A 23584-nucleotide genomic window follows, 5' to 3' on the forward strand; every position below is an offset into this window, starting at 1 on the left:
TGATATTACTTGTGTACATCTTACTTGATAAGAAAGAGTGTAGAGTATAGAGTGATTCATAACTTAAAAACATGATTTTGGTTTGACTACTCAGTAAAAATATATATTTCTCAAACTGAGAAATTGTAGCATTTTCATCTGTTTCTGAAAATTTTTCTTGACTTTATACTCTCTACTTACTACTTTTCAGACTTAAATATTTAATAATACTATTTAGTGTAATGTCAACTTCATCTTGTTATTTTTTATCTTTTTTTGCTTAAGGTATTCCATGGCTCTTGAGAAAGATTCTTATAAACCAGCTTTGAAAGGAAAACATTCTTTTTGTAGTAGTTTTATTCCAATATAATTTATTCCATAAAAATCATCAATTTAGAGTGTACAATTCAACAGCTTTTAGTATATTTACAGACTATGACCACAATCGATTTTAGAACATTTTCATCACCCCCAAAAAGAAACCTTGTGTCTTTTAGTGGTGACCCTCCATTCTCTCAGGACTCCAGACCAAAAGGATCACTAATCTACTTTCTGTCTCTATGGATTTACCTATTCTAGACATTTCTATAAGTGGCACCATACCATATGAAGTCTTGTGTGACTGGCATCTTTAACTGAACATAAAGTTTTCAAGGTTCATCCATGTTGTATGTAGTATGTATCAATACTTTGTTCCTTTTTTTTTTGCTGAATCATATTCCATTGTATGGCTGTCCCACATCTGATCAGTTAATGAACTGTTTCCTCCTTTGGCTATTATGAACAATGCTGTTATGAACAGTAACGTACAGATTTTTATGTACACAAACATTTTCATTTCTCTTGGGTATATACCATGGGCTGGAATTTCTGGGTCATATGGTAAATTTATATTTACCCTTTTAAAGAACTGCCAGACTCTTTTCCAAGCAGCTGTACTGTTTTACATTCCCACCAGCAGTTTATGTTAATTTAAAAACTTTTTTCAAAAAGAAGGAAATGATGAAACTACATGCACTTAATAAAATGTACTTAATGGCACATTATATATAGCCTATTAGTTAATTGAAAAGTTTCACAAATTTACGTTTTCTTTCTTATAGGAATTTATTCTACACTATGAGCACCTATGGAATAAAAGAAATTAGTTCTAGGATGTTGTAAGTACACTAAATTCTTTATAATGGCTACTTTTAAGAATATTGAAATTCATGTCTTGATAGAGATATATGCAGATTTTAGTATTAAGAATGTAAAACAGATGATACTTTTATGTGCTTGATAGTTTCATTTCTTGTTGGTTACTGTTCAAGATATGATAGTATCATAATAATAGAATGCATTATACCTGTTTAATATTTGGGAGAAATTTGAGGACCTAAAGATGTCATGGATATTCACACTGTTTATATTCTAAGAGCCAGATTAACAATCTCAAACTCACCATTTTAGCACACACTTAAAAGTAGATTTTAATGCTTTTCTGGAATACTTAGTAATATCAATTTTAAATCAAAGTTTCTAAATATTTTTGTGGGTATAAGAAATAATTCCATTCTTAAAACATCATAGTTAAAATAATAAATCATTCCAAAAAAGATGATCATGAGATTGGCTTTTAGTAATAATTAACCCTATCATTATTATCTGTTATCTATCTACCCATGAGGTAACTAAACTTTAAGGATGTTGTTGGAAACAATACTATTTCAGTGATTCAAACTTTTCAGTCTATTCACAACTTTGAAACAAAAATTACCATTCCATTATTTTTTTTTTAAATCATTGTTTTCTTTTTTGGTTCTTCTAAACTTTGTTACCCTGCTTGGATATGCTGCACTCTTCTGGGCATAGAATTTCATAGCAGTTATCAAAATAACCAAGCCATAATATCAGCTTTAATGAAACATTAATTTCCTATCTACAGAAACTTTGGATGTATGACTCATTTTACACAAAACAAACATACAACATATAATGATGGTTAAGATGAATACTTATATAAAAACTGTCATAAGGATTTTTGATTTATATTTTCTCATATAGTCTAACACCTGAAAGCAACTGTGTTGTGCACACCTTCCTGAAAGGTGCCAGCTGTTTCCTTTGTTTAAGATAACAAGCAGAATTAGACCTAAAATCATGTTTCCAGAGAAGGGTGAGAGATAGGATAAGCCTGCTACAAACTTGGTTTCAGAAATAGTAAGTCAGTCAACTTTTTCCTCTCTGATAACCTTTTATTTGCAGAGTAATTATTTGCACGGGAATTACAAACACATTTCGGAAAATCATAAGACTGTCTCGAAAACAATCTCTATTGGACCAAAGTCCTTACTTCTATGGAAGTAGTCAAATCCAAGACTTAATTTCAACACAATGTTCAAATTTATTACTTGAAGCTCTGGCGACATAAAACTGTCTTCTTTAAATGGAAAATGTGAACAACTTCTATGAGGTAAATGAATTTTGAAAGTGGGAGTGGGTGGAGGAGGCACACATTTTTTTTTTTTTAAAGGGGGAGAGGATTCACAGGAACAACCCTAAGCAACCAACCATAAAACTAAGAGACTTAGGGTGTTAGACCAGAGAGCTCAACAGCTACCCGGATCACAGCTTCTCACCTAGGGACATTTGGTTTAACTGCTGCGGGGCTCCGGGGAATCCTTGCCTCGGGCAAAAAGAGGGTAATTATTGAAGACGCGCTTCCGAACGACCCAGTGTCCTGTGATTCTCTTGGAGACCCTGCCCTTCTCGGGATCCCCTGGGGGCAAGCCCCACTTGGCCCCGCACGGGCAGTGGGCGACAGGGAGGTCCAGCGTCAGCTCAGGCGCCTCCCCAGCAACTCAAGAACAAGCACGCTCCCGCGGGACCCGGGCCAGAAGCCAGCGCAGGATTAACTCCCCGACCACGAACCCCGCCCGCTGCCTAGCGCCCTGGGACTCCGCCGCGGTTCTGACAGCCCTCCCCGCTTCCACTCCGCCAGCCACGCGCCTCCGGGACCCAGGACCTTCCCGCCCTCCGCGGGGGCCCCGCCAGGCAGCGCTTCCCGTAAACTCCCCGCCCCACGCGGCAACCTCCCCGCCTCGGCTCCGCCCCCGAGGGACCCTGAGCAGCGCTTGATTGGCCCGGCCATGCCATCATTCTCCGGACGCGTCACCGCCCCCGTTTCCGACCGCTCAAAGACCGGCAGTGGTGTTAGTGCTCGCGGGGCCGCGGCCGAGGGCACCGTGCTGTCTTGCTCGCTCCCACTGGCCCGCGGGTCCGCGCGCTCGCCCCGCCGAGCCGCGCACCAGGCTGCGGGGCTGCCACGCTGCACACTCACCGCTGCCTGGGTAACAGAGACAGCTAGTCTAGCTCCGAGATGGGGAGTGGGCGAAGTTGACGAGCCCCCTACCCACGTTGCGCCCCTCCTGCCGCGAGGTGCGCTGCCCTCTCCAGGAGGTGCCCGCACGCGGCCCCGTTCCAGGTGTGCGTGGGACACCCCGCCCCCGGGGACCCGAAAACTTCACCCCAAGTTTAAAGAGTGGACTCCGAGGGCGTTGCCCGGAGTCGGACTCCTGTCTCCGCGCAGAGGGAGCTGTCCTAGCGGCTTGCACGGCCGTCGGAGGGAGCTGACCCGCTGGAAACTTTATCACCATCATCGTAAATACTGCGCCTTACTGTTTCTCTCCCCGCAGGGGCTGCATCCAGCCGTCTGTCGCGCGTCCTTGTTTGCCAAAGGAGCCACCCCAGGAAGACCCAGCGGGGAGCTGTTTCCCCAGGGGATACCTGCAGCCCAGCCGAGGGGTTTGGGCGGCCTGGATGCGCAGGACTCAGCCCCGCAACCGCTGACGCCGGGCGGCAGCGAAGTTTGGCTGCTGAGCGGCGCGGCGCACGGCCACTGGACAGCGGGCAGCCGGGCCACCGCAGCGGCGGCGGGAGCGATGCCGGTGGGGGGCCTGTTGCCGCTCTTCAGCAGCCCTGCGGGCGGCGGCCTGGGCGGGGGGCTCGGCGGCGGGGGAGGCGGTGGCAGGAAGGGGTCGGGCCCCGCCGCCTTCCGCCTGACGGAGAAGTTCGTGTTGCTGCTGGTGTTCAGCGCCTTCATCACGCTCTGCTTCGGAGCGATCTTCTTCCTGCCGGACTCCTCCAAGCTGCTCAGCGGGGTCCTGTTCCACTCCAGCCCCGCCCTGCAGTCAGCCGCCGACCACAAGCCCGGGCCTGGGGGGCGCGCCGAGGACGCGGCAGAAGGGCGAGCCCGGCGAGGTGAGGAGGAAGCGCCCGGGGACCCCGCCGCCGCCCTGGAAGACAACTTGGCCAGAATCCGTGAAAACCACGAGCGGGCTCTCAGGGAAGCCAAGGAGACCCTGCAGAAGCTGCCAGAGGAGATCCAAAGAGACATACTGCTGGAGAAGGAAAAGGTGGCCCAGGATCAGCTGCGTGACAAGGCGATGCTCGGGGGGCTCCCCCCGGTGGATTTCGTGCCCCCCATCGGAGCGGTTGGCCGGGAGCCTGCCGACGCAGCCATCCGAGAGAAGAGGGCAAAGATCAAAGAGGTGAGTGCACCATGGTAGAAATCCCTCCTGACCGCCGTTGTTTTCAGGGAGAAACGATAAATCTTTGAAACTCTTAAGATTGTAATATTACAATGTAGGGGGACACGGCACCTACACCAGGTGCCGTGTCAAAGGCTCTTTCGTTTTCCTTTTTTCACTATCGTAGCAGATGTAGCCAATTACCATCTGAGGTTGAATCCCGTTGCTTCTAACTTGCATGTGTGGGTGAACATAAGCCAGGCGAGGTAGGCATGAAATACATGGGCACATAGTGTGCAAACTTCCTCTTTCACTGGCTGATACACGTTTAATTGTTCCTGAGAACAGTGACAGTGAAGGTCCCAAACAGCCTCAGATAAGACTTCGGCATGGCTTTGAAGTCAATCTTGAATGTAAACGCAAAGCATCAATCATGCATAATAAAAAGATTCTAACAGCAAGCCAGCACACCCCAGCGTTCAGACATGTGGCCCGGTTCTGCCAAGTGACATCCTGTGTGTGTACTTACAGACTATAAAGGTGAAACTTGAGAACTTGCTATCATACGGGGGCACAGTGTTTACTTAAAAACAAAATGAAGAATTGAAAAAGCCAGTCTACTGCCTCCTGTATTTCTAGTGTAGTCAGAAAACAAGTATTTCGTGTGATGCAACAGGTTTGCCTCCACAATGATGCCATAATGACGACAAACTGAATCTAGGACAAACATGGACTCTGATAAGTCTTTTGTAATTTCTGTCTCGTAATTTTCAGTTAGACCTTGTAACATGTGGTTAGTTCATGACTGGCTTAAAGCTGAAGACCTTAAAATAATTTCCAATTGTCATTTTAAAGATGAAAGTTGAAGGGCCTAGAGCTCCAGGACCAGTAAGTGCCGGAGTCATCACTTGAAGCCTGTAACTTCTTTCCAGTTAGTTACCTATCACCAGGCTCTCTGGACATGCTTCCTTCCACAGCTACGCTCCTATGGGAAATTATGCCAACATGATTTTTATACAGTCCAAGAGCCGTAGAAACCATATTAAAAACATTTCATCCCAAATCTTGATTCAGATTTCTAAAATACATTATGAATGGAAGCGATATTTTTGTCATTTTTAAAAATTTCGCAGTCTCTGTGAAAATACATTTTGTGTTTTGACATCGGGTAGGTAATCAGGAGAAGGAGCTTCCTGATTCCCCCATTTTCAGACAGTAAACAGAATTTTGAGGTGGTGAAGAAATATTTAGCTTGAGTGACTACAGAATAGAAGCAGCCCTTTTCTCATAGGATTTGTGACTTTACTGTAAGACCAGATGAATTTGGTTAAGCTGTAATTGGGCAAATTAAAGTCAATTTGAGTCCATTTCAGTTGATCCTAGATATTCTAGAATGCCTCCATCCCTCCTATGCAGATAGTTCCTTCCACATCCCATCAGCCTGTCTGCTCTGAGACCCTTTTTCAGGCATAGAAGCCTCTCAGACTTGAGGGAATGGATTTTACTACCTCTGACAACTTCTGTCTAGCAGTTGCCCTTCACCATGAAATTCTGTCAGGGCTATCAAACCAGGAAGGTGGATAAAAGCTCTAGTGCTTACCAACAATCTCCCTCCCCCTCTTCACCTCCTAGCCTGCTTAAAATATATACAATCAAAACCCATAGGTAAATTACATCCAAGTCTGTATCTGCTTATATTTTCCTTAAGTTTGAAGCCGTGTAATTCACATGTATCATGCCCCTAAATTCCTATGACTGCCAGCTAGTGCAGCTCACTGTTGTCCAAGGAAATTATTTTAAATACTAAAGATTCATGGTTATTAAAAAGCTATTGGTACTGACCAATAGTGACTAAAAGTGCCTTTAGAACTGAAGTAGTGGGACAGTAGCAGTCAATTCAGGACAGCACATTAATAGTATGGGTATCTGTTCCTATTAGATCCATGTTATATGTGTTGCTAAATCAAAAGGTCTTAATTAACCATGTAAAGGAAGTTTATGTAGCCTTCTCTGTCTGTGTGGTGCTAACATTTTAGCATCTAGATGTTTTGAAATTGCCCAGTCTTACATAAAGTAGTGGAACCAAATGTGGTCTTTAAAATTCCATGTGGTAGTAAGAACCTCCCTCCTCTCCTCCCCAAAAAGCAAACACAAGTATTCAGTCAAAGCCTTATGGGAAGAAATGAATTTTGGTTTTTCATCAGATTAGTTCAGACAGATGTGTTCCTTTGTAAACCAAAAGAAAGAAAAGGTAACTTATGTGATTCTAAAACTGGACTGTAAATGTTTCTTTTTAGAGAGGAAGGAGTGGTTGCCCACCTCAGTAGGATAATCCCTGGACTCGAAACATTTAGATTCAGTTTCAGGCACCACCATGGACCAATGGATCATGCCTTGGTTTTGATCTTTATTGTTCCTATATTTTCTAGTTATTTTTATATAGTTAGGTTCTTTATCACCCCTGAATGTACTAGTAGCTCTGTAGTTAAAATTTAGAAGATATAGGCAAGTCTAACAGATTGGGAGCTTGGACAGTAATTTCTGAGCCAAACTTTTCTTTTGCAAATTTGGTTTAAAGATAACCAATACTATTTTTACATTGCCAACACAGTTGTGTTACTGGTACTGTGGTAAATTTTTAACAAATTTGGGCCTAGGGGAGACAGTCTGTAATTTTAAATAGGACATTGCCTAGCCCCCTTCATAATAAAAGACATTACCTGCTTTTCAGTACTTATTTGATGAATGGTAAATCTTGATGTAGAACTTAAAATTTAAATTAAGCCCCCCCCCTCCATGAAATCTGTAAATAAACTCTGGAAATTTCCTGAAATTTATAATACATATGTAGTACATATTTTTATGAGTTTGATCTTTTAAAAATTATACTCGAGTTTTCCTTAGCCTTACAAAGTAATGTTAGAATAATGAAGCACAGAAGTTAAAATAACACCATGGAATTTTTTAAAAAATTGTCCATTTCCCCTTCGACCCCAAACCTTTTTTAAAATTAGAATTTTATCATTATTATTATTATTATTATTATTTTGCCTACACAAAAGACTTGCACTGTCCTCCTTTAGGATTAGCACCCTAATCTTATTTTTTTTCATTTTCTGGAATTATGGGACTCCCTGAGGGGCTGAAGACAGTCAAATTGTCAGAGGGGATTCCCCACTTCTCAGATTGAAGTTCCCACCAACATAAATGGGGTGGAGGTGGGGTCGGACAGCCTGCTTTGAATCTATCAGGTAAGGCTTTAGACTGGGTAGTTGTGGAATCACTGTTGGCTTCTCTAGGTTTCTCAAAACAGGCTTTAGTTCTTTATCCCAGACCTATTTATATAATCATAAGTTTAAAGAAAATTTTCATGTTGATGACTAATAGCTAAAATATATTTTTATGCCTTACACTAGCGTTAGGTTGTTCTTGAGTCTATAATTTATGTTAACTATTGACAATTAACCCTTTTATTAAAGATCAGATGTAAGAATAATCTACCTTGACAGGTTAAAACAAAATACTTTTATTTTGAAACTTTCCAATTTATTTGTATGCGTAGTTCAGTTGTGAAAAATAGTTGCAAAATAATAAAAACCACAATTTGAAGATCTAAAGGAGCTTGGATACACTTGGGTGATTACCTTGCCTGTTCTGCTCACCTTTTTTGACATATACCCACTGAATGTGGGCAAATGCAAGACTTCACTACTCCTAGGACCTTCCTCAGATCAAGTAGGTCATGGACTGCTTGTAAAAGTGTCTCTCTTTGACAAGTAGATGAATAAATTAAGATTTCAATAGTGTAAGTACTGAAGTAGATGCTGACTCTTGAACATTAATGTATGAAAGCAAGAAAAGATTATTACTGGATAATCAATGATATTCAGTTTAATTTTCTATAAGCTATTGATAATTTGTCTGAGAGAAGTATTCTGTCTTCCCCTTATTAGGTAACTTAAGATGCACATAAAGGAGCTGTATTTATGACTTAGAACCTAATTAAGGGTATGAAAAGAGGTTAAAAAAATGCACTTTTGCATCAATGCATCTGTAAAAAAAAAATGCAGTTTTGAGTCAATGCATCTGTATTAGGTGAGCTAATAAACTAAACCATCGTGAGAAATCTATCCTAGTATTTCACATGTGTAAAAAGGGCCTTGTATAAGATCTGAATTTGTGGAATTCAGTGGAGAACTTACATATTTGTATTGAATTATTTCATAATTTATGGTAGTACAAATTCTGTATTAAAGAGAGTTTACAGCCCGTGTCTCAAGGTCACGGGAGGAATACTACAGTTCCTTGAAAGTGATGAGGACTGAGTATACAGGCATATCTCGGCGGTGTTGCAGTGTCAGTTCCAGACCACCACAATAAAGCGAGTTGTAGTCTTTTTGCTGGTGGAGGGTCTCACCTTCAATTTGTAAAAAATAAATGCGACATCTGTGAATAGCAATAGAGTGAAATGCGATAAAACAAGTTATGCCTGTACGTGGTTAGGTCAGAACTGTGCTGCAGACTGCTTGTATTCCCTTGCCCAGTAGAAAACCTGTAGCCTTTGAAGTTCTTTATAACCCACAAAATCATAAAAATGTATGTGTTTGCCAAAGATGAGTTCTGATTGGTCAAAATAGGAGCAGCCACCCTGTGGGCTCCAGAGATAGTATGAAATGTCTTTCCCAGAAGTAGACAAAAATGATAAAGGAGAAACCAATATTTGATAGTTTAAGGAAGAGATTCTTTCTTTGGGGAAACTAAGTCTTGATTTTTCCCTCAGTGTTCTTAGCCTAGTGCCTTGTTTATTGAACTACTTCTAAACCCACACCTCTCACCCCTCATTCTTAAGTCTCTTTAAAGGTCCTTTACATAAACTGCAAATTGTTTTTTTCTGTTACCAACAATATGCCATATGTTTACTTTTAAAAATTAATTTTTGAAAGTAAACATATACTCTGCCATAAATTATTACTTTAAAATTTTAAAAGTAAACATATACTCTAAGTCATAGATTATTGTATCTGGATGGGTATAATTAGAGTTAGTTCAGCCTGTTCATTTTATAGTAGAGGCCACTGAAGCACAAAGAGTGTTCTGGAAATCACATTGCCAGTTAGTGGCAGAGTTGAGTTGAGAATGGAAGCTCAATCCTTGGTGAATGTTGTTCACTAACCTGACATGGCTTGCCTCCTAAATAAAATGCCAAAGAAGTATATAAATTGATTGTCCATATTAATTATTTGCAGACCCTAATGTAGAATGAGTACAAAACACACACAGTATAATTCTGCAGAATTATAAATTTGACCTATCAGTTAAGTTACATTAACTATAGGAATTTTTTAAAAAAAATCTTACTAGTGGCATGATTTAGGAATTTCTTCTTTTTAAAGCTGCCCAGAGAAAGTTTGATATGACCTTTCTTTTTCCTCTTTATAAACATCCCTGCAGGAAGCAGAGGCATTTGCAATTATTCAGTTGGACATTCTTTACAGTGAGAGGTGAGGAAAAAAATGAAGAAAGAAAAGAAGGGAGGAGAGGTGGCTTGGAGAAAAGGGTTGTGACAATGTGGGGGCTCTTACAAACTATACATGTACATGCTTTTTCATTGTGAATTTATTTTTCAATTACAGTTGACATACATTTTATTAGTCTCAGGTGTACAACGTGGTTAGACACGTATAAACCTTACGAAGTGATCACCATGATAAGTCTAGCACACATCTGTCACCATACATAATTATCATGATATTATTGACTATATCCTCTAGGCTATATTTTATATCCCCTTGGCTTATTCTTTAACTGGCAGTTTGTACTTCTTAATCCTCTTCACCTTTTCCACCCATCTCTCCACCCCTCTGTCGGTGGAGAGAGCACACTGTTATCTTCACCCAAGCAGGTCCTGGAGATTCTCTTGATGCCCTTTCCCCGCTCCATCTATTTTTAACAGTGTGGTGGTGAAAAGAGTTGGTTCTGGAGTCAAATGACCTATGTCTGAATTTGGCCTCTTCCATTTACTAGCTTTGTGACCTTAAGTGTTTTTCATCTTTCAGAGCTTCAGTTTTCTCATTTGTAAAACAGGAGTAATAATAGTACCCACTTTTTTGGATCAGAAGGCTTAAATGTGATGGTCCACACAAAGCACATAAGTGGTATCAGGCATGCAGTGAGTGTATGATAAATACCATTTGATGTTATTACTGTTATTAGTCACTAGCTGAAACCATCAAGCCAAGATTAAACTGTTTCGTATAAACCAAGGAAGTGGGTGATGAAGTTTCAAAACGTTGTCAGAAACAGTTCAAATAAGTTTGATTCTGATAGACATACATTTCCAGTTCATCAAGAAGAGCTTTCCAGACAGCTGCATTTTTATCATACTGCTGTCAACTCTGATCTCAGATTTCTGCCCAATTCCAAAAGAAACTTCGGTGTCTTTATATACGTCTTCCCCTTCTATCCATCAAAACACGTGTTAAAGAATTTGTCTCTCTCACAGTCAAATGTGCTTGTTGCTGATGTACTATCGTTCAGAGTAATAACAGTTCTTGAGTTAGCTCCTTACGCATTGAAATCATTCCCCCAAATAGAGAGATTGAGTAAAGTTTATTTAAACCTGTCCTGTCTTTGGAGAAATGTGAGAAGATGGTTTTAGACTTAGCAAAAACTTATGTAATTATGATCAATTTTATAAGCAGAGCTCAGTCTATCACCTTGTAGTCAAAATTCATATAAATCAGTTGTACTATGTAACTCAAAGATTTTGGCCTTCTTTCAGAGTTTTGGATTTAGATTTAGTAGGGTTTTAGGCCCAGAAGGACCTCAAAATTCCTGAAGCCCAGTTCTCACTTTACATATGAGAAACAGGGCCCTGAGGTGTGACTTTCTGAGATTCCCCCAGTGCACTAAGGACAGAGATGGGAACTGCCTCTTAGTGCCCAGACCTTAGTGCCTAAGCCTGTGATATCTTGACTCTAATGAGAACTTATGTTTTGAAGGCTGGCTGGCCTGGCCCTCCCTCCGCTTCCTCCCCATCCCTGAGTGGCAGACCAGCAAAGAGAAGCCCCACCAAGACCATCCTTACAGGAGATGAAACATCTTTGCTGGGTAAAGTATTGCCTGAGAAAGCAATACTGGCTAATTCCTTTGCTGTGAAGAATGCAGCAGCACTGCCCACCTCCCACTGAGTCCTGATAAAGACTTCTGTGATCATTAGGTACCTGAAAGAAAACCTAATGAGATTAAGGTGTAAAGAGCATTTAAAAGTTGTAACCCTCTTTTCTGTCATGAATACTCTGACAGTTGCTTTAGGTAATTTAGAGTCCCTCAGTTAATCCAGAACAGAGATAATAAAATTAAGAAGCCCACATATCTTTTGTATTTACTGAACTTTTATAACTAGAAGACCTCCCTCACTTCCTTTTTCCTGTCAGTCCATCTGTCTCCCTGGCTCTTAAGTTTACCAAAAGCCTAGTCAGTCTCTGCTTTGCTCCACTACTTTCTGATCACTCTTGCTCTACATCCTTTCATACAATGAATGACACTCAGGCCACATTCTGTTAACCTTCATTTGCACTTTTTCATGTGTTTATATGTGGGCCTTCCATTAGGTTATTCTGCCTCCACTTATTAGCGTGAGGGTGTTCAGTATGGGACAGGCCTTGAAGTGAGGGCACAAAACCTGATAAAGGATGCCGACTTCTGCAGGGGTGGGTTAATAACAGCACACTACACACTAAAGCTGTCTTAGTTGTGACACTGGTGGGGGATGCCTGTTTGCCGGGGCCAGTAATAGTTTATGAGAAAGGGTGTGGCAATAATTGATGTACACAGCCTGTGAATGACTATAGTTGAGACGTGAATTCAGGCCATCCAAAGGCCAAGAGCTGTTGCTGGAATCTCCTTATCTGCCAAATCCTTTTTCATCGAATGGTCTTTTCAAAGTCCTAGGAAGAACACTTGATTCTTCTAAGGAACAAAAGGGTCAAAAGAGAGAAGGCGAGGGCTCGTGGCCCATGCTCGTGGTGATGTCCCGTTTTCCTGAGCTGATGTTTGGGCATGACTGTCTGACCTTAGTTTCTCTGTCATAAGATTATATGCTGGAACTACAAAAGAGTGTGTTTCCTCACTGTATCTCTGTCTGTCAGGCTATAATGTAAAACGACACACCTGTGGAATGATTAAGGCAGCACCAGAGTGTCTTCTCAGTCTCAAAATCTCATTCCTAACTGCCTAAAATTAACCATCAATACCTCCCTTTCGTTGATGTATTGCTTCTGAAAGGATGCTGTTCAAAGTACATCACTAAAGTTGCCCAGCAGAAATTGTTATATTTTGAGATTTGTCTTAGCATGAGTGAGAATAGCTTTGTAGAAGAAGCAAGTCTCTTTCATTGCGTTATTTCATTATAAATTAATGCTTGCTTAGGAAAGAACATTTTGAAAGTACAAGGGAGTAGAAAAAATAAAAAAAAAATATTCTTCACACTGCTATCACTCAGTTACAAGTAGTGTCAACACTACTTCCCACCTCAACATATAGTCTATTTCTTTCCACATTTGTAACCACCCTGTATGTTTTTTCATTTTCTTTTAAAGTGCGATTGTATGATAGCATACTGTATGAAAAGAAGCCTCATAGTTTATTTCACCATTTCCTTGGACCTGAACAATTAATTTCCAGGTTTGTGTTTTTATAAAAAATGCTGTGATAAACACCTATTTCCATTAAGTTTTCATCTCATCCCATAAGTAGAATTTCCTCTTACGTTCCTAAAAGGGGAAATGAATGTGTCAAAGGATCGTAGTACATTTTGAGGGGTTACTTTTCAAAAACAATGTATACTTCCACCTCCCACAACAAAGGTGGTCTATTGAATCTTTATTAATTCCATAGGTGATAAAACAGTATCTTGTATATTTAATTTGCCTGTCAGCATTTTCTACTGTGATGATGACTAGCTACATTTAATCATTGTGAGTTGTATAGAAGGGGGAAGTTTTTAAAGGAGCAGGCTGGGAAGAAGGCAGCACTTGGAGGCCTGTGAAGTGGGGTATCAGAGAAGGTGGATCTAACAAGCTGGCTAGCGGGACACGGACTCTAAAGGAGGCAAAGTCCTGAAAGGCAATGGAGAGTATTTTATTTACAAAAACTCACAAAATTTGCTCCTTCCTTGGGTTGCATCAAGGATAAAAAGTACTCTTTATTAATAGGAGCATAGTATTCACCCCTTATCCACGGAGGATACGTTCCAAGACCCCCAGTGGATGTCTGAAACCACACATAAGTACCAAACCCTATATATACTTTGTTTTTTCCTATACCTACATACTTTTTAACTTAATGGAAGAACTTTACAGCTTCTCTTTGGCATATGTGAATTGCCAGCATCATTACTCTTGTGCTTTGGGTCCATTAGTAAATAAAATAAGTGTTATTTGAATACAAGCACTGCAATAGGAAACAGTTTGAAACAGTTGGTCTAATAACCCAGAGGGCTACTAAGTGACTAATGGTGGGGTCAGAGAGCCAATACAGCCACCTGGTTACCCTGGGCAAAGGGATGATTCATGCCAGTGTCTGAGCAGGTGAGACATTTTATCATGCTACTCAGAACAGCACACAATTTAAAACTTATGAATAGTTTATTTCTGGAATTTTCCATTTAATATTTTTCAACCGTGGTTAACCATGGGTAACGGAAACCATGGATAAAGGGGGTTACTGACCAAGCACCTTGGTACAACTTGCTTTACCTCAGCTGAGACCCAGCTAGCTTCCATTGGCTCATCTTCACCGTTAAGTTATAGTTGGGCTTTTGCATCAGGTGTTGGAGGAATGGATGGCATCTTTGAGATCTGGGGAAGCAGGGAGAGAGCTTTCTCTTCCAATTCATCAGGATGGTGTCTTTAATATTTTAAGATCATAGTTGACGATCAAAAATAGTCTAAAAAGAATTTCAGAAGTGATTTTACTGATGCCAGAAAATGGCAAGTCTTACAAAGCTGAATTTTTAAAGCAGAAAAATTAACCGAAAGGAAATCATTCATAAGATTTCACGGCAATAACTGTGTGCATCTTTATGTGTACTTCTTTCGTACGTTAGAGGCCTTTAGTGTTTTAAATAGGATAAATGTGCCTTTCGTCTAAAGTATTTTATTTTAGAAGAAAAGCATGGTTTTTTTATGAAGTTTGAGTTTTTTATTTTATTTTTTGCTGATTCCTTGTAATATGTGTTTTTAGTCCCGCGTTTTTAAGATAGTGAAGAGCTGCACATTTCAAAATTTATTTATATTCTGACCTTGTTAGTTCACAAAAGTCTACCAAACGCCAGAGGGTTTAAATTTGTTTTCGAGACTGCATTAACATGGTGAATAATGATTGACATAAATATACTATATTATTTTTATAAATTGTGGTTTGAGATGACAGTAATTTTAGAATATTTAGGATGCTGTTCTCTGTGACATGTTATTTTTGTAGTCAACTAGCATTGTAGAACGTTATAATGTCAACTACATGTTTTCATCTCATAATGAGTGAATGAATAGACATGCCTCAACGGTTCATACTGTGTTTTCAGGAGTTATTAGCGCAAGTCAGCAATCATATAAGGCATTCTTATTGAGTGTAAAAGGAACTTTATGTAGTAAAAAGCATATTTTATAAATGTCATATGTTAATAATTTGTGTACATTCACTCATATTAAACATTTTTGTTAATCTTTATTATTTAATCCACCTAGGGGTTACTGATCTCTGACTGCATGATAAAGAACGCAGTAGCTTAACGAAAGGGGGGGAGGCGATTTCAGGACACAAAAAACGAAGATGATTTATTAAATACTGGTGAAAGCTGCCTTAGCAGTGAGGGTGAAGAAAAATCATGATTAATTAAGTGTAATAAGATAAAACTGTAACATAGGTTAGTACTTCTGTTTCTCCTACTCCAAGAGTACAGAATTTCCATGACATTGGCTCTTTATAGCCGTGAATCTGTTCCAGAATTACCACGTTGAGAGCAGGAGAAAGAGCTTCTTCCTTATTCATCCACCAGAAAAGGTAGCCTTGCCCATGATATGACCCAGTAAATATTTGTTGAATGAATGTCCTTTTTAAAACAAACATAGCAAGAGGAGTTACTCAGGTTAAGTATGACATTCTTTCACCTTTAGACATATAATCACAAAATCCAAAAGGGGTATCCTCTCATCTTTAGAGCCCCTTCCACCTATCCTCATGGGCTCCAAGACCTTGTCTTTTGAGGGGAGACTTGATTCTTTTATAACAGTCAAAAGCGATTCAGAGCCAGATCTAGTGAATAAAGAGAGTAAACCATGTAGGAAACACATTTTCCCGTTTTAAAGTTGTTTTCAGAATGATTTATAAAATGCAAAATGGTGTTCATTTTCTTATATGACTTGTAAACTGACTGTGAAGGCGGTTCACAAAAAATCTTTTGAGCAGATGCAACACCACTGAAATAAATGTAGACACTTGTGAGATTTCCTTTGAAGGTCTACACTTACTTGAATATAAAAGTTCTGTTTCGTTTAGAAGCTTGACTGCTTTATATTTCCATCCTTATCTGTGGTTTTGCTTTCCACGGTTTCAGTTACCTGCGGTCAACCACAGTCCGAAAATATTAAATGGAAAATTTCAGAAATAAACAATTCGCAAGTTTTAAATTACACACTGTTCTGAGTAGCAGGATGAAATCTCACGCCATCCCGAGTGGGATGTGAATTTTCCCTTTGTCCAGCGTCTCCACACATGTATATGCTCCCCACCCATTAGCCACCTACTAGCCAACTGGGTTATCAGATCGACTTTCCCCCAATCAAGGGGCTTGTGTTCAAAGTAACCCTTATCATCGGAAGGTAAGTAGTAGCCTAATGCTTCGTCACCGTGTCTCTGTCTTTCACCTCACTTCATCTCATCACATAGGTATTTTATCATCTCATATCATCACAAGAAGGGTGAGTACGGTACAGTAAGATACTTTGAGAGACCACATTCACATAACTTTCATTACAGCATATTATTCTAATTGTTCTATTTTATTATTATTGTTAATCTCTTACCGTGATTAATTTATAAATTAAACTTTATCATAGGTACATATGTGTAGGGAAAAACAGTGTACTATATAGGGTTTGGTACTATCTGAAGTTTCAGATCCATCCACTGTGGATCTTGGAACATATCCACCATGGATAACGGGACTACTGTAGGTGATTTTAATTTAGCTAAAGTCCTCTTTCATTTCTGTCTATTTTTATCTAGTGTTGTGGACTACATTTAATAAGAGTTGTCTTTTTATATTTCAATTTTACACATGATATACCTAATTAAAAGTTGAATTTGTGTGTTTTTTTCTCTATCCCAGCAGAAAGTTTTGAGAGACAATGGTGTTTTTGCAAGTAATACTTAGAGTACTACACTGAAATGAAAAGTCATAGGTTAGGTGTTATTTTCCAGAAGAGAAATTATAATTTAATAAAAAATTTTCCCTATAAGATGATATGATATTTTGAGAAAGAACTTTGGTCTTCTTTTTCCTAATTTGTTTAATATTGTATCTTCTGAAAAGGACTGTCTCAAATAAATAATTGTATGGTCCAGGCTCTATGAATTTGATGAATTTGTAAATGGTCCCTTTTCCAACTCATTCTGCAGATCACTATTAGATTAATCTTAAATAGCAAGCGATTCAAAAAATCATTGCTGGTCTCAGCCCCCAAATTTTCTGATTTAGTAGGTCTGTGTGGGCCACAGAATTTGCATTTTTAACATGTTCAGGGGTGATACAGATGCTACTGCTACAATGACTAAAGTTTGAAAAACATGGCTCTCGAATGAAGTCCCAACTTAGGCTGACAGCCACAGTCTTCTACAAATCTGCCTCACTTGGTTTCTTGAGTTCTGTCTCTTGAATTAGGAGGGACTCTGTGCTTTAGCTAACTCGCATAGTTACTGTCTCCAAAACACACATATTTTAGGGCTTTGCCTTGTTTACTTTATGCCTCTCAAATACAGTGTCTTCTTACTCGCTCAAACTCCATATCTTCCATGGAGCTTTCTCATTCCCAACCTTTACTGATCTCTTTCTTCTCCAAATCCCAGTGGCATTTATTTCTATCCTTGGCCTGTGTGTGTTTTGATAATTTCATGGGTATATGTTATCTTCCAACTAGATCCCGTAAGTGTGGGGATCTTTTTCTATCCCATAGGTTCATGGCCCAGAATTTAAAAGTGGAAGGCAGTTTGTCTTAAATACACGGTCAGACAATTAAGTTCGCGAACTCACCCTAGACAAAGTGCTACATTCCTCCTTGCTGAATATCACTGTGGTCACCTTCAAAGTACTCCCCTTGGGAAGCTATGCACTGACACCAGCTCCTAGTCCACCCTTCAAAGCAATTTTAGAACTCTTTTCCTGGAATGGCCATCAGAGCTGGCATTGTATTACCTTTGATGTCCTGAATGTCATCAAAATGTCTTCCTTTCAATATTTCCTTTATCTTCAGGTAAAAAAAGAGTCATTGGGGGCCAGATCAGTTGAGTAGGGAAGGTGTTCCAATACAGTTATTTGTTTACTGGCTAAAAACACCCTCACAGACAGTGCCGTGTGAGCTGGTGCATTGCCGTGATGCAAGAGCCATGAACTGTTGGCAAAAAGTTCAGGTCGTCTCACTTTTTCACGCAGCCTTTTCAGCGTTTCCAAATAGTAAATTTGGTTAACTGTCCAGTTGGTACAAATTCATAATGAATAATCCCTCTGACATCAAAAAAAGCTACATCATTGCAACAAGTTCGCGAACTTAATTGTCAGACCTCGTTTTACCAAAATGAGAAACAATTTAAGTATATCACAAAAATTCTAGTCAGACTGTGAGGCAATGCAGCAGAATGGAAATTCCTTCTGAGCCTCTCTTTCCACATCTGTGAAATGGAGCTAATAATTCTCTTTTGTAGAGTTGTTGTAAGAATTCAAGTAGAAAATGTATGTGACTGACTCAGCACAATGCCTGGCATGTAGCATTATCCAATAATCAGTATTTACTTATTAGCAACTAGGGATTGGCTGAAACAGTAAGCTTGCATTTTTCTTAAGAAAAGGGGTTGTTGATAAGTAACTGGATTTGAGAAGGCATTTCCAGGAAAGAAAAAAGTTTTGGCTGCAGTATTGCTGTGTTAACGGATAGTTTTTGTTGCTGCTACCACCATCCTTAGTTGTTGCCAAAAATCCCTACTTCCTGTGGCAGGAAAGTAAGCATTCTTTTGCCTTGTTTCAGTTGTTATCTCAAAGAAGTGATGCTCATCCTTAGGAAAACCAGGGAGAGGGTGTCCATCAGTGTCCAGTTACCTCTGGCTTCCTTACTGCTGTCACTCAAATGCTCAGATTTGGTGGACGGGGGAGGGTAAGCAGAGGAGAATGAAATCTGGAGAAATATCTTAAGGGCATAGAAAGAAATATTTCATGAGCTGAAAATGTTTCATTCAGAGATAGCTGCAGGTATAAATTTAGCTCAATAATTAGGCATATGGTGCTTTCATTTAGGAAGTATCTACACCCTTTGTGATAAGATCCGTTGAATATTAGAGCTGCTGTGGCTTTAACTACGATGGCCGCAGAGATTCCTAATGCATTTAAAACAAGAATTGAAGAGTGAAATGGAAAACAGAATTAATAATTTGTTCTTGGTTGGTTTTAATCTGCTCTTTATTAACTTTGTAGTTTATGCCTGGAGGATTAGATTTGGAAACAGAACACCAGCTAATGGTCTAAAAGTTTACTCCCTTTTATTGCAACATTATATTCTTAAAGACTTCCTGAAAACTATTTTGGCTGAATTTCGTCTTAATTTCGTCTTAACGTGATTCAACCTAAAATAATAGAAAGCTTTTGATCTATAATACTATTTTTATTTTTTAAGTTATTTCATGATAGATTCAAAGTAGGGTTTATTTAATAAAAAAAAAACTGATTAATACAGAGAGGCGAAGATATTCTTTCCTGGCCACAAGTATGTTTTAGTCTCCTCTTTATCTAGCTTTTTTATTTAATCCCCCCCCCCATCTATTTTATTCAACCTTATAATTTTAAATCTGCTTGGTCGTAAGGAAAATAGGAAAAGTTAATATCAAAGGATATTTGTATTTCCCATGCTTTGTCAAATGTTTCTAAAATTGATTGAAAACAGACTGTAATTTTATAAATAGGAAGGAGTCCTCTTCTAAGATATATATTCCAAGAATCCTATTCCGTGATGAACTGAGATACCGAGGTTGCCTTCAGGGGTGTGGGGAAGGGAGGTGCTGTTCATCTATTTTTTTCTTAGTGCTTCTTTAATGTAGTGCCATTAGAAAACGTCTGGAAGTCTAGGATTCAGTGTATTTGCTTCTGTGGTTGTAGTTCTCCACCCACCTGTGATCTAGAGAATTACACTCTAGGTTTTCTTAAGGTAAAGGCACTAGAATTTAGGCATTTAGATGGAACTTTTTCGGGGACTAGGAAGAAGTTTGACAAACTATAATACCAGGTCTGAGTTAACCAGTTGTAGATTCCTCATTACAAAAACTGCTCTGGATGTATGTATTCGCGAGAATTAAAAGATTTGACCTAAATGCTCTCCTTTGACTTCCATGTGGTAGTTGAGGTTGAGGATTTTATAGCCAAATATGCCACAGGCAATCCACTATTAGTTTTAGCTGTTTTAAAGTGGCTTAATTTGTCTTTTTCTGTCATGCTCTTTTACCCATTCTGTTAATCATCTTCCATCCTTTTGTGTTTTCTCTCAGAGAGAGGTGATGCTAAAGACCCAAAGGTACAGAGCAGAAGTGTAGCAGAAGTGGGATTATATGTATTACACATGTCAGATTACTAGTCAGATTAGTTAATAATCAGAAGTAACTGTGGTTAGCAGGGACTGAGCAGCACTCTTACTTCCTGGAACCTTGAGAGGTGAATTCTAGATGTTAGCTCTGACAGATCACCTTTTCCTTGACGGGCTGGGCATTCGATGCTACGTTTTAGAATTCCTGAGGGAGAAAACTGTCTAGTTACATGATTGGTTAGCATATTTGTGACCTTTGGCTTTCAGTGGAATTGCTAGAAAGATACCGCAGGAAGGAATGCCTTTGATTAATTTGAAATCTCATGCATCACCATAGTGTTGTTAGGGTTTTCCAAACACTGAGGGATTTTTGCAGGTAGCACTTTCAGGAGCTAATCTGAAGATGGTAGACCAAACTGGCAGGGAGGAAAGGGTCTTCCTCCACCTCTAGGTGAGATGACTACTCTTGTACTTCACTCTGTAATATATCCTGTCTTCACAAACCCCAGGGGCACAGAACATTTTAGTGGACATAAAAGAGAGTGTCTGTTGTATAGAATGCACCCCAGAGTTTTCCATCATTATATAACAAGTCCCGTAGTTAGATATTTTTTTAAACAGAATTTTGCCTTATTATTTAAAATAATATTTTTATTTCTTAATTGACTCTTAAACATTAGCTATTAATTCTCAGGTATATTTGGTTTATGGATAACAACAACAATCATAATGCCTGATAATTTTTTTTCTTTTTCTTTAGGTTTAAAATAGGAGTAGCAGTTAAGACCACACATTTAATAAAAAATACAGCGTCTCAGTTATACTCTAAAATATGCTCCCTTCTTTCTCCCAAAAGAATGCATGTTATTCTTCTTGTTCTGAGAACAGTCTCCTTAAGTGATTTACTGTGAAGCTTGATCTAAATATGTTTAAAGCAACCAATAACTAGATGTTTTCAATCTCATCTTTGCATAGATTTTGCATCCTTTTTCTATTTTAATTCTAGAGTGGTGAAGAGTATGAAAATGATCGCCGCATACCATTTGTTGTGTTTACTTCTTATTAGGCACCACGCGAACCACTTTCTATCCATAATCTCATTTAATTCTCCAAACAGCGCTGTGAATTCAATATTGTTTCCCCATTTTATACATAGGAAATAGAGGCTGAGAAGCGTCAAGCCAATTGCCGAGGGTTACAGAGCTTCTGAGTGCCTCACCTGGGATTTGACCTTGGCTTTGGCATACATCTTCCTCCCAATTCACTCACTCCCCAAGAATGCCCCGCAGCCCCCCCATCCCCAACCCCCTGCCTCGGCACCCATGAGGACCTTAGGCATCTTGGTTAAAGAAAGGGACTTCTGAGAGTCACTCCTTTGCCTGAGAAATAGGAGGGAAGCAGGGGCGTGAGGGTGACTCTGTTTCCATCTCAGCTTGTGGCAAACATGCTTGGATGTTTTTTAACGTAATTCTGAAAGTAAAACCTATCATCAGTTTGTTTGGAAAAGCTTTTCTTAAGAGTAATACTATGTTCAACATTAAGCACATGTTTATTAATGTATATTAATGTATGTGTACACCTTAATGGTATGTATAAAACAAAATATGTACATGACTGTGTGTATATATAATTATCTAGACTAATACTTGAAACATTAATAAAAGTAATTGGGAGTTCTGGAAAGTTGTTTAAATCAAAATGAAGAGAACGAAGATAGTCTCTGAAAGAAAGTCTAAATTTGCTTCCTTTTCTTCCTCTACTCCTGGGGCCAGTAAAGCTCTTAAATTTTAGAATAAATAATCTTACCATTATTTAATTCTTAAGTGAGATATTCTATAAAGGGTGACCATATTAATTCAAATGAAAGGTGAATTTTAAATTCATAATGAGGACTATTACCAAAAAAGATTCTGTGAGTCAAAGTAATACATTGTTACTGACTTGACATACTCAAGTTTTATATAGAAGTTACAACAAAAGCATATTTAGCTGGTCTTAAGGAACAATACACCAGGTAGTATAACTCTCTAAAGTATATGCAATGGAACAATATAGTAGTCATTCATATCCAAACGTTTTAAAAAATAATCTTAATATTATTTTCCTTTAGTAAATCAAATTAAGAAACATTTCCAACAATACTCCTTCCAAAAATACTTAGGAGTATCACCCTGAGCAAAGCACTGGAGAGACAAACAGTAAGCAAGACAGATGTAACCACTGCCATTCTGGAATTCAAAGGGATAAAGAGTAAAAAGCCAGTGTGAAGTCACAGGTTTTTGTCCTTTTCCATCTGACTTACTTTATTTAGCATAATACCCTCAAGATCCATCCATGTTGTTGCAAAATGTGGCATATAAAACAAAAAAGTCACAAATGAACAAAAACAAAACAAAAACAATCTCATAGATACAGACAACAGAGTGGTGGTTACCAAAGGGTAAGGGGGATGGAGGTGGGGGGCAAAGCAGGTAAAGAGTATCGACTATAAATGGTAACGAATAGAAACTAGATTTTTGGTGGTGAGCATACAGATATCAAATTATAATGCGATAAATTAAATTTGTATGTTATTAAGCAGTATTACCTCAAAAAAATAGGTAAATGAAAAAAGTGTAAAGCCAGTGTGATAATTGCTTTAGTAGGTGAAATGCAGGGTGCAGTGGAAGAATATGTTAGGGACAGATAGCTCAGATTTGGGAGAGTCAGGAATACTCTCTAAAAGTAGTTAAATATTAGAGTAACCTAAAGAGGAGTAGGAGTTAGCCAGTTGAAGGGCAGGATGAAAAGGGGTCCAGGAATAGGGAGTGGTCTGTGTGAAGGCTCTGAGAGTAAGCTAGAGAACCAAACCAGGGAAGTGTGGCTGCGAAGAGTGCTAAGAAATGGGCTGGAGAAGTAAATCAGAGAATGAGTCTTATGAGGTGTTTAGACTTTGAGGCCATTGGGAGCCATGGGAGGGTTTTAGGTTGGGAAAGTTATATCAAATTTGCATTTTCGGATAAGACTGGAGTCAGGGACATATGATCAAAGATTCTGCAGTAATTCAGGTGAGAGGTGATGATGGCCTGCGGATTCATAAAGATGCTTGAGAGATTTTTTAAATAACATTTACAGAACCTTGTGAGCACTTACATAGAGAGAGAGGGAGAAAATGGAGTTAAAGAAGATTCTTGGGTTCTTGGTTTGTACAAGGGGTTGGGTGATGGTGGTGACTCAGGTGAAAGAGAGGAGTGGAGAGGTGAGATAGGTTTA

The 23584-nt window shown here is 39.2% G+C and overlaps 1 protein-coding gene across 2 annotated transcripts in view; it reads left to right on the top strand.

Moving 5' to 3' along the window:
- The first annotated feature begins 1784 nt into the window (after positions 1 to 1784).
- MAN1A1 (mannosidase alpha class 1A member 1) overlaps positions 1785 to 23584 on the top strand; it is a 158082-nt gene continuing 136282 nt past the window's right edge. Inside the window, exons 1-2 of one of the 2 annotated variants that reach the window (XM_081040533.1) lie at positions 1785 to 3311; positions 3657 to 4511. In XM_081040533.1, coding sequence (XP_080896659.1) covers positions 3111 to 3311; positions 3657 to 4511 — 1056 coding nt within the window. In that variant the 5' untranslated portion in view covers positions 1785 to 3110. Of the gene's footprint in view, positions 4512 to 23584 lie in introns of both variants that reach the window. The other variant, XM_081040532.1, reaches the window with a different exon arrangement.

Source organism: Rhinolophus hipposideros (assembly GCF_964194185.1).
Source record: "Rhinolophus hipposideros genome assembly, chromosome: 3".
Classification (NCBI taxonomy): Eukaryota; Metazoa; Chordata; class Mammalia; order Chiroptera; family Rhinolophidae; genus Rhinolophus; species Rhinolophus hipposideros.